Source organism: Megalops cyprinoides, chromosome 18 (assembly GCF_013368585.1).
Source record: "Megalops cyprinoides isolate fMegCyp1 chromosome 18, fMegCyp1.pri, whole genome shotgun sequence".
Taxonomy (NCBI): domain Eukaryota; kingdom Metazoa; phylum Chordata; class Actinopteri; order Elopiformes; family Megalopidae; genus Megalops; species Megalops cyprinoides.
The window spans coordinates 2,985,212-3,002,432 of record NC_050600.1 but is presented as its reverse complement, the minus strand read 5'-3'; the positions used below and the strand labels follow the sequence as shown (position 1 = coordinate 3,002,432).

Here is a 17,221-nt window from a genome sequence, read left to right as displayed (position 1 = left end):
TTCTCTTTGGAAGACTGAGAAATGGATCAGTCCGCCCATTACGCGTCTCCGTCGCTAAGGTGCACAGGGTCAGAGGTTGTTAAAGCTTTTGCTGTTCCAGGATCAGGGCAGCTCGCTCACTGCACTGCTGTAACAGGTGTTTAATACGCGAGGGAGCATGCGCCCTGTATTGCACCATGATATTATGAAAAAAGAGTAACAACCAGAGGCAGAAGAATCACGATATGTCCCGAACACATGCACACACGGGTCCGTCTCTTGTATCTTCTTGATAGCCCAGGGTTTCCCCCACTGACCCGTTACTTTTCTACTGGTGGGTGTTAAGGCGCTTATATTTAGCCTGACGTATACTGTACACTTTCAGCGTGCCTATAAGTTGCACTTCTGCGCTAACACTGTCAGCGGTTGTGTACTTATTTATTATGGTGTGGGTGTGCAGGCGCGTGCCACTCAAACAAATTAAGTAACACACGCATGATACACAGCTGTTGAACTGGCATGCTAACTGTGTAGACAGCATATATGACATAGATTTGTTAGCACCCCTAGAATGCTCCGGGGGATTTGTGTCACTTGTCTTGTTTAAATATATCTGTTAGTATTGAGAAAATAGTGGTTTCACAGATGAATATAATAATGCATGTTTTGCCTGACATTAGAAGGCAGAACAAACCTCTTGCTGATGGAATCCAGAGAAGCTTCTGGAATTTGCACCTGGAACAGGCACATCCAGGTGGAAGTGCCTGACGAGTGAATATCAACTCATCGAGGTGCAAAGCAATGAACTGAGCCAGAAAGAGATGTAAAAACAGGCCCTACAGACAGCAGCTCTGAGTGACAGACCACAAATTCAGCTGAAACTTAAACCAGCACAGATCCAATGCTATGATTTACTGGGTACATTTTTTTAAAAAAATAAATAAATATCTATAAATTCGCTTCACAGGCGTTGAGCTGTACAGTTCCAATTAGCCAGCCACATATTATGCATGCTTTTGCTAACTATAAACCTTTATTATACATTTTACATAAAGGATATTCACAAAATTCATCACAAATGATGTAGACACATACAATTACTGAAACATAATCTTACTGTAAATCTAAAAACTAGATGGAAAGAATAAATTTAGAAGAAATTTTGAGAAGATTTTTTTTAAAATCCTGGAATTACTGAAGGGCAATAGCATTTATTGAAGGCTTAAAATGTTTGTGTACAGTAAATGCACTTACCCGTATGCTTTTCCAATATATAGTAAACAATTACAAGGTGCCAATGAAAAAGGCAGTTTTATCTTTTGGACATTGTATGGAAATGCATTCAATGGTATCTGAAACAGGAGCAGAATACAGCAGATGCAGTTGTGCAAAAATCAGTGCCTTCCTTCATTCTGTTGGTGTGAAGCCAGAAGTTACAGTCTGGGAGTAATTGTTGTCTTTCGGTGTAATTGTCTGCCAGCCATTTCAGCGAGGTTACTGTGCTTAACCTTACAGAACACAGGTGTAATCATGATGCATGTCAAGGCTTTAGCGGAAGAGTGAGACAGCAGACCTGCCATTAAATGCTATCTGTGTTATCAAAGTGTCCAAAGTGGTTGTGCTATTGTTGTCCTGCCAGCCCACTTTTCCACAAGTAGTGTATTCTTCACCACCTGACACAGTGGGCAGGCGTTCAGTCCAAACACTAGTGACTTGTCCTTCATATAGAATAACCAATTCCAGCAAACATTATCCTTTTTTTCTTACCCTTTATTTTTACATTTCGCCGCAAGTTCAGCAATAACTGAAATGAGTGGAAAAAATACTGCTGAATACCTGGAAAAAAATAATAATGATACTTACAAAGCCGTTTGCTCAAAGTTAAGGACAACGTGCCATAGCTGTTAGATTACATGACCTCCCTCCCCCTTTCCCAGAAAAAAAGATGAGAGAGTGCTTGTGACAACCTGCATGACAGTGAGTGCACAGGAAGTGGGAACAGCCACCTGCATTGGCCCGGCAGCGTGGTGGCACAGCACATCCAAGAGCGGAGGAGAGGGTGGCCTCAGCCAGGGAGCGATCAGGTAGGAAGAGGAATACACCCGCAAACCAGCACGGCCCTTGCTTTCACTCAGTTATTTATTTAGCTTTCCGTCCAAGCTGAGTTTAGGTCAGGCTACTAGGCAGAAGGATCACCTGGGAGGTCTCTTCAACGGAAGTCAGTACGTTTCGATCAACTTACTTCTGACAGATTTTGTTTTGTGATTCCATACCTTACCTGCAAAAAAAAAAAAGTTCTGCAAGGTGTGAGGAGAGGAAATGTTGCCAGCAGGTAAACGTAGGAGGAACAAAGGGAAATGAGAAGAGGTGCAGTGGCTCAAGGATCTGGGTAACGAATAGTTTTATCTGTCGTATATATCCACAATATAGCATTCCTCTGCACCATCGCATGGGCAGTAGCATTAACATCAAGCTGGAGGGCATATTGTTAAGTTGCGAGAGGTTTTGGGAAAGGCAGAAGTTTACACAAGCAGATATGACCTTTATGGCTGTGAGATGGAATGGGAGATGTTTGGGGTTTTTTTTAGGTTTTGGGAGAGCATTAAGGGGCATTAATGGGAAACCAAAGCCTGGTGAAATGAAATGGCTGAGGGGAGGCACTTTGTGAAAAGAATGTTTATGAAATCGTTCAGGACGCTGTACATTAAGAGGAGGAAACATCTCCCGATAACATCGCTTATAGACATGCTGCTCTGTCTGTGTTGCTTCATGGGAGGATGTCATCAACAGGAGACGCCAAGCTGAGCTTCCGACAGAGCAGTAACTAGGCTTAACAGATGCGTGTGTATTTGTGTGTGTGTGTGTGGCTGAATTTTTCAACCAATCAAACTCCCATATAGGACTGGTAAAAAGCAATGTCGGTACAGTGTGTTGTGGGTCAAAGTGTTCTGATGAATTGTTCCCTATTAAATGAATGGGATGTTATCAATTTTGTGCTGTTTTGTCAGGGTAAAAGCTTTTTTTTTAATCTGAGCATTACCTGAAAGCAAAAATGTTGTCCTCTGTTGAGGGCACTGTAATAGTGTATTTAATATTAGCATAACATTATGGATATAATGGACTGCAAGAATATTGTTATTTTTTAAATCAGCGCGATACAGGGGTCAGAAAAGAAAACTGTTTGGCCTTCATTTCGTTGCTGCTCATTCTTAATTTTCACTCTTGATTGTGATTTTCACTTCTTATTTTCAGTATATATTTAATTTACTGTATGTATGAAACAACCGGTTGAAGTCCAGTACAAAAAAACATGGCTTTGCACAACCTTTCAGTTAGCTTGAAGTAAAACAAACAAAAACATATTCTCTTCTGTTTTTGAAAATGAAAGCCAATGATATTTTTCTCTCTGATTAAATCATTCCGGCGGTGGCAACGCCAGCTCGACAGCTCGACAGCACTGTATATGTGACCGTTGGGTAAAGACACCGGGTTTATTAGTATTGAAAATGGTCACGTGTCTCTGTCATAAAACCCATCATTGGTCCGTGGTTGTGTTGTCGTTAGCGTGTCCTAACCAAGGCAGGAGTCCACGCAGTGCCTGCACCGGTGTGTGTCAAGGTTCCGAGTGTGACACTCCAAAAACTGGAAAGAACGTCGTCTACAACCCCACTCGTACCTATCCCTTACCATAGGAAGATGGAAAGAATTACATTATGACACAGACATCTCAGAATATATGTGCTTAACCAAACAATGTTAACAATAAAAGTAAAAAAGAAAGAAAACAGAAAAAATATGCGTTTTCAAATACAAACCGTATATTCGATTCAGATGTGGGTGAAGGTATTTAAAGAGGCACCGATTCTAAAATATAAAATATTTATATAGTCTAAAATATAGACTGTCATATTGCGAATCGGAAATTTAGGCCAATAGTTTTTTTTTAGTTTCTTAGGATACATGACATGATCTTGATGGTCGCTGATATTTATTATTAAAATATTGTCACAAAAGGTAAAGCTTAGTGAAAATCACTCCTGATTAGTAAGGACACTGTGGTTACATTACTTTACAATATACTTTCTGTGCCGTATGCACTAAATTTAACACAGTGTGGTAAAATGGCACAAGTGTGCAGAAACAGGTGAACATCACAAAATCTCCAAACCATAACCCATCGCAGCGCAGTAAGGAAAGGTTCATCGTAAACCCTTAAGACAGTTTTGCATTTATCAATGAATATATTATTCGAGTACAGCCAACCGAAACGTGTTTGAGACGCGTTAATGACAGTGATCCGAAAAGAAAGCTGTTTTTCGATAATACTATAAAATAAGCACATCGTTTCAGAATCGAATTGAGTCATTACGATCACACAAGTTTAGCTGTTGTGCTGGCGAATGATATTTGGGATAAAACAAGCTTGAAATAAGTTCGACTTAAAATTGAAAACGAACTAATGTATATTAATCCGTGTATGTTAAACAGTTTAAACCTATTTCATTATCAGTACGAAAACATTTTATATATAGACCTGGATTTAATATATATATTGTTTTGCTTCAAAAGGACCGAATTCAGTTAAATATAGATTTGGACACTAGTGGCGAATCTTTAATGCATTCATAGCTTCCTGCATTTTCATTATGTAGGCCTATATTATGAATGAAATATAAACCTAAAATGTTGCTGTTGTTCTTAATATTCAGAGAAAGCATCCTTTGTCGAATGACATGTTTTCTTACGTCGAATTCCTACAGTCTTGAAGCAAGTTTAAATTCTGCCAAAATCGATGATTTCAGTCGGTTGTCTACATTCTGTTCTATCCCCCCCACCCCCTCCTTTTTCTTTTTCTTTTTTTTTTTTTTTTGCTGCACTCTTTGTACACTCTTGAATGTGACCCTGTACCCTTTCCGGTTTGCCATGTGGACGTGTCACTCGTTGATGGGGAAGCTGTCAAAATACTTCATCATTTGTTGAAAGGTCTGTCTGCATTTAAACTTCTTAAGTTTGCAAACGGGTACATTTCCTCTGGCGAGGTAGGTGTGCCGTTTGACGCAAGGAAGACAGAACTCCGCAGAGCTTCAGTGAAAACAGTCAAAAGGAGGAACCGAAAAGAAACCGGGGCGAATAGGCCAAGGAAGATAAAGGCCTATTTCAGTGTCAGGACTTAGTCCGCCACTGTTTAGGGGAATTCACAGTGCATTTGAACAAAACATTTTTCTGTGACATTATAAATACGGGGCGAATTGTCTGTCCTTAAGGGATGAAAATGTTTTATGTTAATGTTATTGTTAATTTTTCATTCAAGCAGAGAAATCCCTGCTCACCCGTATATACGGACATCCGTGATGCGACACAGGGAAATGCTCATAGCCCTTGTTTTCTTGTCATTATCTTTTGTTTTGCTTCGGCGTATAAATACGCAGTTGCACTGTGAGGCCTCCAGAAATTAAAGCTTTCTCAGAAGGCCTTTATCTTGAATAGCTGCAGTCACGCTAACTACTAGTAAAATTCTGATAATAATTATAATAGTTATACTTTTTCTGCTTCACAATGTCTTAATTGTGACAACTAAACAGCTGCAAGACATGTCCGTTAACCAAATAACGTTTAAATGAAACCCTGTGCCATGAGGTTAATTTTAAAAGATATCGTGTGGCATTTAATGAACAAACTCTCAATGAAATGGGAACCTCATGTCAAGTGCATTGTATAATACTATTCTGGTTGACGGTTGTAGAAACGTAACAGATAACGATATTCAAGCAGCAATGGTTTTGTTGGCGCCTCTCCATCCTCTGTGGCTATGCGTACTTCTAAACCTTATTACCTGTATTTTTCATAAATATGATTTTTGGTCTAAACAAGATTTTTGGTCTGTCCATTTACAAATGGCTACTATGAGCACCTTGCCGAAATAACAATCCATTAATTTAAATTTAATTTCTAGATTTTCATTCAAAACACTTTGAATAGTAAACCTAATCGATACATTTTGATACACAGACTTTATACTTCTGTCAAACAGGAGTACTACACAGATCTCGTGGGATTTCAGCATGGACATGCTGTGTCCTACACCATTCAAATCATTCCCCATATTTTCGTCATCTTTTTTTCCATTTGCACGTTTTTATCTCGTCGTTTAACTTGTCATGCAACTCTGTGAGTGCACGTGTGTCTCAGTCCTTGAATGCCGGCAGCGATCAAAGGTGAGAGGAAGGTTGTATAATTAATATTAGGGCTTTGCCGTTATTTGTCTGAACACCGCCCGCAACACCATGAAAAAAAAATTAACAAAAATCCCACCGGCCATATTGAGCATTATGTCGTGGCTTTGAAATTGTGCTATCGTAACCTGACATCTCTAAATATAATTTCATTAAGTTCTGTGCTCGAATAAATTTATCCCTCGCAGACGGAAACATATGGTCCACGGATTTAAGTGTCAAAAAATGTAGCATTTGAAATGGTAATTTTCTATCATTAAATCTGAAATGTGATCTAGAACAACAACTGGAACATGTCTCCTAGCTAGGGAAAATAATTTCGCTGATTAAGTGCCATTACGTGTGTCAGGCGCACTCTATTAACGTGTATAAAGAAATTGTCCTTGACGTGCAAAATCTTACCAAAAATATACAGGCATTCACAGGATAGTAAAGATGTACTTATAAACTGGGAAATTGCTATTCCATGTTAAAGTTGTAAATCCTATGAAAATAAAATGGTACATTCGTCTCTAGTGTAGGGTAACAGAACAGTCGTGACGACTAAAATTGCAGCTTTTAGCATTGAACCTTTAAATGGTGCCTCTTAAATTATCATTCTTACGCGGGTCGATCAACAAATGCCTTCCCGAAAAATCATAATGACAAAGCTAAAATTCCAAGCACCACTTTTGTTTTTATGACACTGAAAAAAAATGAATACACAGACCGGTGTGTGTTTGTGTGCATGTGCGTGCGTGTGTGCGTGTATGAGTGCGTTCTGTTTCTCATTTTGGAACATCTTGTGGGCAGGATGTCTGTGGATACGTGGATGTGTCGTGCACGGTGAATGCGGACCACATCATTTCAGGAGGTAGCTGAATTTACGTCATGTGTTACTCATGACAGCAGTTTTCGTGCTAACCGTGTGAAGAGTTTTGAGACAGCGCGTCTCATCAATAAAATTGGTGTTCATTTGGGAACGATTTGTTTATCTGCAGTGGACCTGATTAATGGCCGAATATCAGTTGGTGACGTGTAATTGTCCACACTGGGCCACTGCCACATGCACGCGTAGGCATTTTTCTGAAATGTAAATGAAGGGTGCCAATCGGTGATTATGCCATAAAATATCAACAAATAACGGTTTTGGTATATTTAACCACATGCTGACGAGATGAAAGGCAAAGTTAGAGTTAACATAAGAGGCGTAGAATGGTGTTCATAGAAGCTGTCCTTCACGAGTTTAATAAAACTGAAAACAGTTCCAGGCGCAAAGATAAATACATATGTTGGATAGCACTTGCTGTATTTTCATTCATCAATTAATATAATTGGTTATTAACCTTTAAATGATATCGTTTTACCTAGTGTTGGGGAGGACATTAGAAATCTCTTTTCCAGTAATTTTATCCTGTGTAAGCAGGTGAAACTATGCTTATGTGCTGATCTAAAAATGATGAAGCCAGCATTACCTTCAGCATCGGCCTATGGGATTTTATAATTTCAGTTTAAACTAAACATATGATACAAAACGAAATTATACGCCGATTTCAAAATTTACTTTAAAATTTTTCAGTTTACAAAAAAGTGATGGGTTTTGGTGGTGGGTTTTCCTGATGCGCTCAAAGTGCTTTCTATACAAATTTTTAAAAAATCATTGCAGACCCATGAATACTCAATTTGAACACTATCTCATCAGAAATCACCAAAAATTATTTTCGAGGAAAATAATCATTTTAATGACTTTTTTTAATGAGGGAATTTATTTCGGACAAACTTCTCATTTTAAAATCACACCAAACCATTAGCAACAAATAAATTCCCTGCCAACCCGTCTTAATTGTGTGCCTGGTAATGTTTTAACAAAGGTTACGGCAGACGAATTATAGAGGTTTAATAAACTTCTTAGTCGTGTCATTTCTATCATATATGCGTGCACATTTCATCATATTTGGTTCACAAAGACCCTTTATTCTGTAATGGGCTCAGCGAAGCGATGGAGCAGGTGAGCACGTGACAAAAGAAACAACGGAAGCGCGCTTCTGCAACGCGCGCGAGCAGATTTAGCAGAGTTTTCTGTAAATCTAAAATACAAATAACAAACGAAACTTGCGCTGTATCCATGAAAGGCAGTTGCCATACGTAACCTAAAACGACCACGTCCGAATTTGCCACTACAAAGTGGAGTACAAAAGGTGGTAAAATATGAAGAAGCGGACAACTACTAGAGGGAGAGGTAGTCCGTCAAGAGCACTAGGGCCTACGAATTCTCAAGTGATATGTCACTACAACATGTTAATATATTGATTCGTTTTTGCCATTTTCATTACGAAAACAACTTGCAAGTATTTCAAGATGCAGTGGAAGAGTTAGTGGTAAACAGGCAGCACACACCTTGTGATGGAGAGGTAGCAGGCGTGCCTCTCCCTCCCCGGGTTTTGACTGCGGCGACCTCAGGATGGTGCCCTCCTGCTCGGAAGGGAAAGACCGCTTGCACCTGCACCATGCGACATCACAAATACACCGTGCAACACAAGTATCCGCACCGGCCACGAAAGTCTTGACATGGTGTCTAAAAAACAACGACAAAAAGTTAACCGATCACCATCACTGATTGTACAGTTACACACAGGCGTGTGTGTTGTCCTATAGTTTAAGTGATGCATTTTCCCTCAGTTATTTTTAAATGACCTGGAAATCGCAAAAAAAGTGTACGAATTAAAAGCAGTGGCACTTGTTTAAAATGTGTTATCCAAAGATATGGGCAAAGCGCATCGCTGTTAAATTGACTGGGCCTCGGCGTTTTTCCCTCGTTTTCATACCAGGTGTATTTTAAACAGGCTAAACACAAGTTCACAATCAAATACCAGGGAGGGTATAAAAATCCAACACTCAATATTTACGGTGACCATACGTCCTCTTTTTCTCGGGCATGTCCTCTTTTTGGGACCTAAAAATGCGTCCCAAAAACATGACGTATGGTCACCCTACAATACTCAAACTAGTCCACCGAAGTTAAACGACAAACGGGCCATGTCCCCAGATATATTAATATTATTGTTTACGCCCTGTTTATTCCCGGCTGTGCAACTTTGCAACAACTGTGCAGCTGTGTCTTTTCAAATGATTCAGCCGATTTAATCGTAAATACATTTTAGCGCATAATCTGCTGTTGGTTTTTCGTATGTGACTGGTTTAAAAATACACAAGAAGCCTAAATTAGAAAAAAAGGAAACAAACAAAAACGTGGGACTACATTTACCAGTTAACGTATATGCGCTATGTTAAAAATAATGTAAAATGTGTTGACGCAGTGAACCTGCCGAAACACCTGCGTAACGGTGGTTGCATGCGCACGTCAGGCTTTCTGCTTTACTGTAGAAGCTGGAATATTGTAAAAAAAAAAAAAAAAGTTGTAAAAAGAGGGAAAGGAAGAAACCCACACACATGCATGACAGACATTAGTCAGGTGTATAGGATACCGCGTCTACGGCCGATACCTTAAACTTACACTGTCGTATATTAGGAGATTTATTGCTGTGCTTAGGGCATTTGTCAGTGCATATTTGTTACTATGATTTTCAGGTGCATATACATTTTTTCCCTTTAGAACATGTTAACGGCAGAAGCTTTCTAGTGACACCATTGAAGCAAAACGGTTCTTCACAGTTTTAAACAATTGTGGCCTAAAGACCTTCTAAAGACCAACAAACATGTTAATGTATTTTTGGTAAGGGATGTTCTGTTTTGGTGGCGAAGGTGGCGTCGGTGTTGGACGACAGATTATGTATCCGGGTCAGACGAATATAATATTAATATGGAAATAAATAAATAAATAAATAAATAAAGAAGACGACTGGAACTCAGCACTGGTTTTTTTTTAGAACTGTAGACCTATGCATGGTCACGGCATATTGAAACGATCCTGCCTTGCGCAGGCGTGTAGAACGTCAGGCTAACCGTCGGCGGTTGTTTTCATTTCAGGGTATATCATGCATCCACCGACGTTCTGAGAATATATTTCAGTACAGGGTTAATAAAGCGGACGTGGGTGTTTGCGTTTCAGCCATCACAAGTAGTGGGAACACAACCTCAGAGATTTTACTCCATCAGATATCCCTGCATGCAGGTAGGGCACGGATATGCCCTGACAAGGACTGCGAGACGGACCGCTGAAATGGCCTTTTTCAAGACTTTCAAATCTGTGTTTCGCTTGACAAATTCTTCCTTGAAAGGTTTTTGGTGCGCCTGCGAATTGCTTTAGAGACGCGAAAAATGAATAGCGTCATTGTGATGGTTTGCTGGCGACCCTCATAGCTTCGAGATGCGTGAGTGTACGTGCTCGATGATCCAGTCCCCGCCATCTGGGAATCGAAATTCGAATGGTGTTCCCGGTACGCGTGCACACACACACAAACTACACCCGGCTGCGGTACATTTGTCCTGTGGGCCAATGCCTAGATTTCGGATTTTACGTTTCCGTCGGCCACATATTGCTGATGACGAAAACATGTTTTAAATGTTAGATGTTGATTATGAAAGATTCTGAGATTATTCTGCAAACTGCTGGTTCAGAAAATGGGCTGTAATAAGTTACTTCGTTATTACAGTTGTGCTAAATTTCGTCACCAGACAAGTCCATAGTAAAATGGGAATTGAGAAATAAATAAATAAACTTACACTGACGGTTGTTGGTCAGATGTTTGGTTTAAACGAGGTATCTATATGCCCATTGGTGTGAATACAGTTACTCTGTGTGTTGGGAGACAAGACACCCTGCCTACACGCAACAGTTCGTGTGCCACACAGTTTTAAGACGTAAGATTTAAATCTAAATTGAATCGCCTGTACATTGAACTTAAATAAGACACAGACAAAACCGCGCTGAGAAGTCAAGATAAATACCAAGACAGAAAGAGAGTGGAGAGAGGGTAGGGTGGAGGGGTAGGCAGAGAGAGGATAGAGAGACATCCTCTGTTGCTATTTTATTTCGTGAAACAGTGACGTTCCGGTAGGCGGTCGCTGACGTTTTCTCTTTCCTTACAAAAACGTGTTGCTACATGGCATTTTCAAAGCTAAAAGCGATTGCTTTACCGTTAAAATGTTTAGTGGGCCCAGCTACTTGTGCAGTTAAACACTCTAAAATGGTCGCGTCACGTGCACCTACAATCATCTCATCTGCAGGCCTCTGCAAAAACCCTTTGCCTTTTGTTGACCCTATACAATGTACATTTCAGAACGTAAAGTGCGTCAATCTTAATATTATTAGTTTAATTGTATTAATACCTGAAGAACTCGTTTTCAAAGTGCGTAATCTAAAACAGCTAGATACGTACAACGCGAGACTTCAGTGACGACAAGTCCAAATGTCTACTGCTCCCAAACGTCGCCAATCCCAAACCACCAACCGTGTACCCCGGGCCTAGATTTCCCTAGCTTGGTGTCTAAATCATCCGTGCTGAAATATACTTCACAGGCTGCTGTCAGTGTAAAAGAAATAATAATAAAATTGGAAGCATAAATTATTTGGTGTGAGGTAGGTAAGGTCTCAGCGGATGGAAAGTGCATTAAAATCGAGGTGATAAATGTGATATTACGGTGCAGACAAAGCGTCGTTGATGGCGTTTCAGAAATAAATCAGAAGTGTATATAGCGTGTGAATTTATGCGACGGACGCTTTCTGTTTAAAGCACGTTGTCACTTGTACGCATACCGTGGCGTATGTGGAAGAATAGAATACATTTGAATACGTTTTGAGTGGACAACATGTAAAAATATGTTCACTTCAGATCAAACCAATAAGCTCAGTGTTAGTTTCAGATATCTTACACTTATCATGATGAAGGTGAGGATAATACAGATTATTATTATTATTATTATTATTAGTAGTAGTAGTAGTAGTAGTAGCAATAATAATATTAATAATAGCCAGTCCTTTAGTCATATGATGATGATTTATAATTGTACATGATTAGAATATAGGTCATTATTATTAATAGTAGCAGCAGCAGCAGTAATTGTGGTAGTCTTAGTAATAGTAGTAGTGTAATAAATAATAACATTTTTAATATTTAAGTAATACATTTTAATTACTTTTTGTTGTTGTTGTGCTCCTGTCAAAAAATACACAGTAAACGCCCAATTGGGTTGGTGGATCGCGATATCCCTTGCTGCCTAATGGCGACGCCTTTGATTGAGCCTATTAACTGGATCTGTCTAGTACTTGTAATTCCTGACAACTTGTATTTTATTCATTTTTCAATAAAGGTAATTTTGGTTCATTTAGGAAAGCTAAAAATAAAAGATTGTTTCTAATAGGCCAGTACATGGCGCATGATACTGGGTGGCGCGGTGGGGGAGTTGTGTTGAGCCGCTCTGATTATTATTTCTGTTGTTTGTGTGGCCACACAAAGCCCGGGAGGGGAGGGGCAAAGGAGATACCTTTATGAATGAATGAATTATCTGAACGCATCTAAATCGCAAGGGGGGGCCTCTCAACTTACATTGTTTTGCAGCGCGTTCCATTCTTAAGTTAACTAAAACAATCACTGACTTTTATTATTCCCGACCAAACGTGATTTAATGAAGAGGAAAAAAGCATGCGCATAATTTATATTGGGCCTTGTCGACTGTAGGCCTATGCCAGTCCCCGATACTTCAGGGAGAATAGATCTTTTAACTTTGCCGTTGTAAAAGCAATGACGCAGAAAACTGGCAATAAAAGTTTATTTTTCAAATCGTAATAGCTGACACATTATGATCAGTTTAAAAGCTGCTCGTTCAAATTATCACAGCTAAATGTTATGCGACAAATGGTATTGTATTACGACATAAGACTAAAACCTGTTTATAAGCGTTTTATTTAATAACAAAAAAGCCATTACTGCATGTGAACCCAATGTTATAATGTTATTACAAATATTAATATTATAATTTTGTTGTACCGGTCGTTGTAGTGTGTAGTAGTGCTACTGAAGAAATTTCCCAATATTTTGGAAGGCATTACTGCTAAAGTACTAATTTGAGCTAAGATGAAGATTGCAACTGTATTATTATCGTTGATGATTATTATGATAATAATAATAATAATAATAATAATAATAATAATAATAATAGTGCACGTTCAATGGAAAGTAGGAAACTGCGGCACAATCGAGATCTTCTGGATCGTGTTTAATTTTAGGATTTATACAATGCAATACTGTATTGTCTCTCGGTCAGCTTTAACCAAAGGAAGCAATTAAGTTCGTCATTGTGACTAATGGTTTATATCCTAATATCCAAACTAGTAGATGTGTCCTCTGCATAGTATTAAAAAAAGAAATAAATACATATAAAGTATGTACAAAATTTTAATCCATGAGCGCTGAGCTTGAATAATACGAGTATGCTTTATATGTTTAATTTTTTTCAGTTAACAAAATAGTTCGAAACTATTATAAAACAGATACATTTTAATCAGTTAGGTCTTCCCAGGTCCTTCGACAGGTCAGTTGTATTTATGCACACTTTCAAATCGCTAATCGTATCAGTCCCCCGGACACACAGAAGGCCACAGACTACCTTTCAGGAGTGGAAAAGTGCTGACAGGCTTACCAGTTCCCTACAACCTCAGCCAGATAATAGCAGAAACAGCCCTATTCACAACGTCACCCGGAGCGCTGTCGTTTTTCCAAGACTGGTTAACAGGAACAGAGAACTCACAGGCCTACTGAAACATTTAAGAGTAGGTGTTTAACAGTCCATACATTCAGAAACAGTAGGCTATTGTCGTCAATAGTCCAACACAGAGGGTTTTTTTTTCAGTCAAAACATGGATACCATGAGGCAGTTTACAACGATTGATCCATATAACAGTTTTACGTGTTTGTTTTTCTTTCACTTCCCTTAAAATCGAAATCAAACAGTTGTCTCTTTTTTGTGTAAAATAAATACGTTGAAAGGGTGTCCTTTTTCATTGATTTGCTGCGCAAGCGGAGAGTGTCCACGCTGGGAGACAGTACGCGTAAGGATAATAATACGGGGGCTGCAGGGAGAGGAGCGGGGGCCTGAGCAGTTCTCCTGGGTTGTACTGTCTCTGGTCGTCCCGCACCAAAACCTTCACGGCCACTTTCTTCGCAGCCGGGGCCGACGCCAACAAATCGGCGGCCATCTGACGACGTTTGGTTTTGTACCTGCGGTTCTGGAACCATATTTTGACCTGTGTTTCCGTCAGCTTCAGGGAGGCCGCCAGATCGGCCCTCTCAGGTCCGGATAGGTATCTCTGGTGGTTGAATCGCCGCTCTAGCTCGAATACTTGCGCGTGAGAGAACGCAGCCCTCGAGCGTTTCTTCCTCTGTTTGGGCTGATCCGAGCCTTTATCGCAGCTGGACTCGTCCAGGATGTTGGAATCTGGAAGGAAGACATCCACATATTACATTCGGCGTATGGCCGTTTTGCTCTGACTTACACAACACAGGCGTATATGTTTACCACGGAAAAAATAAGCCCCGCAACCCTTTCCAAAAAGTTTTTTTTTTTTACTATTATTAGCCTTAAGAGAAGCATTAAACTGACAGTTCCTGTTGAATTTCATTTTCACAGTACCCTCGACGAGAGAGAACTGGAACAGTTATTGTTGAGAACTGATGCGTGCGAAAAAGGGTAAGATGTGTGTGCGCGGTGCGTTAACATTCCTTGAACAGGGTAACACATTTTGAGAGTGTTCATTTAATATATACATACAGAATACTTACAGAAAATAAACAGCATATTTTAAGTGATGATTGCATGGATGTATGCAACACGAGAAGTGAAACGTTAGGGAATTATGTCTAATGAATGATCGTTTAATAACCCTACTGTTTATGAAAAAAGAAAGGAGTTAAGAAGTTGTGGTTCTTTATGAAAAAGCATACACTCACCAGATACATTTACGGAAAGCTCACAGTCGCTTAAACCTTTTGCATTGTCCACAGCAGTAGACTCGTGGTCCGTTTCGTCTTGTATGCTGCCTTCAAGAACGTCTGAAGCCGAGCGATCGTCGACTTTTTCCGATTTACAAACGGCCAGCGACTTGCTGTCATTCTCCTCGCTGAGACCCGAGTCGGAGTCGTAACTTTTACGGTCGCTGGCTATACATGCCCCCTCCTCACTTTTACACGGAGACGACAGATCCTCCGTGGCCGTGTCCAGTTCTCCGAATATTTTCCAACAGGTTGTCTTTGGGAAGCACACGTCCAAATCTTTCAAATGTCGGCTCTCCTCCTTTTTGTTCAGAATAGCTTGGATGGAAAAAGGCGTCAAGGTGTTGCTGCGGACGGCCATATTAATGCAAAATCTGTTCTTATTAAATCACGGATATGTGGGGATATTAATTCGACCGCATTTTAGTCCTCATAGACCGAAACATCCGCTTATCTTCCCCAGCCGGAGTGAGGGTCTCATTGCGCCCCCGCGGCTCTTGGGGCGATGGAAAGGCTCTGTGGTGTTTTGTGGTGCTCAGTTCTTCACCTCTGGCACGCTCCTCCCGAGTCCGAACCCTGCGCCGTTTCCTGCCCCTTTTCACCCAGTTCTGCTGTAGTACCTCACCTGTGACTGACAGCAATCCCTAACCATTTCCTATTGGACAAGACGGTGAGAAGGGCGCCTGCTGATTGGCCACCCTCAAACTACGAAATACTAATAGCTTGTCGGGGCCCTTAATACCGCTTTAAGAAGTCTTAACCCCTTACCTGCCGAAATAAAGACGTAGCCAACGCTGAAAAATAGTTGGCTAGTGGCTTTAGAATGGGCTCTGTAAAATATAAGTATTTGTTCTTTTGTTTTTTTTTTCATCACTAAAACGGCAAGGCTCGTCGAAAATAAATACAGCTCTCAATAATGAAGAAATAGAGGTGCAGTAGTTCCGAGGAGATTGTAGTTTCATGAAAAAGAGTACAGTAGATACTAATTTCAAAGTATGAAACCATTTTTTCGTGATTGAGCCTGATGATCAATGCGTCATCGTACTTTATATTTAAACGTCGACCACCACCCACACCTTAGCTGTGCAATTGCATTGTCTGTGGTGATGTTCATCTATCTTTTCAACACACGCATCTGACCCCTTCTGCTAAAAGTGGAAGCTTCTTCAAGTAAGGGATGATATTCATAAAATAGTATTCAAAGCAAGATGCCCGTTTCAATGAGACCGCATAGAAGACCACAATACGGTGGTTGTTTCGGAGGAAAAGGTATTCCTTTAAGCATTCAATTCAATGAAACATCACGAGTTGTTCGATGCGCCAAAATGCTCTATCATTTTATTTAATATTCAAATTTATAAGATGGTGTTTTTATTTGCATTCATACAATGCAGTTTTAATTGCACTTCACTTAAATTATTAACATTAACTTTATTCCTGCCTCTTTCACTAGTGGCCAGCGTCAGTTGCGGTGCGTTATGTCGCTGGTGGTTATCGTGCGTTACGTTTCTGCTGTTATACCTGCTTCTATCAGTTTATATTGACAGCACATCAATGGAGATATGCAATAGAGAATATTACATGGAAAGTAGCATTAAAGTAAATAAAATAATATATATATATATATTTTATATGTTTTTCCAGTGTATTCTTCACAGCGTCCCTGGGCAAATTAACTGCGAAGGACGCTACACTGAGCAAAAAGTGAATGAATTAAACATTTAAATTAAAATGTTGATAAGCAATTCGACCGCATTGGAGGAGAGATTCAATCCAACTGCAAAGCAATTTGGACATTAAGTAATGAACATGAACACAGATTAATGGAGTATTCTGAAATTTTAAAAAAAGTTAAATTAAAACTGTGTTCAGGCACGAAGTAACTCATGTCTTCTACTATATTTTTGATGGAATCGTTCGTCGGAAAAGTTACTGGTATACTTAAAGTGAAAACAGTCTATAACTATAACAAAAGACAATGTGACAATGTATTCTTCCCTTGTCTAAAATCCATGCTGACGTCTTTACATTTGCGCAGGTGTTCATTCACACCTTATATTCTGCGATTTTTACCAACATGTT

General features: G+C 39.7%; 1 protein-coding gene across 1 annotated transcript; it reads right to left on the bottom strand.

Annotated features, from left to right (window-relative positions):
• Positions 1 to 14,141: 14,141 nt before the first annotated feature.
• nkx3-2 (NK3 homeobox 2) lies at positions 14,142 to 15,712 on the bottom strand. Its single transcript, XM_036551806.1, has 2 exons — positions 15,098 to 15,712; positions 14,142 to 14,585 (listed from the first exon to the last, which is right to left on the bottom strand). Exons 1-2 carry the CDS (start codon positions 15,498 to 15,500, stop codon positions 14,149 to 14,151), a joined length of 840 nt encoding a protein of 279 aa, XP_036407699.1. The 5' UTR covers positions 15,501 to 15,712; the 3' UTR covers positions 14,142 to 14,148.
• Positions 15,713 to 17,221: the final 1,509 nt, after the last annotated feature.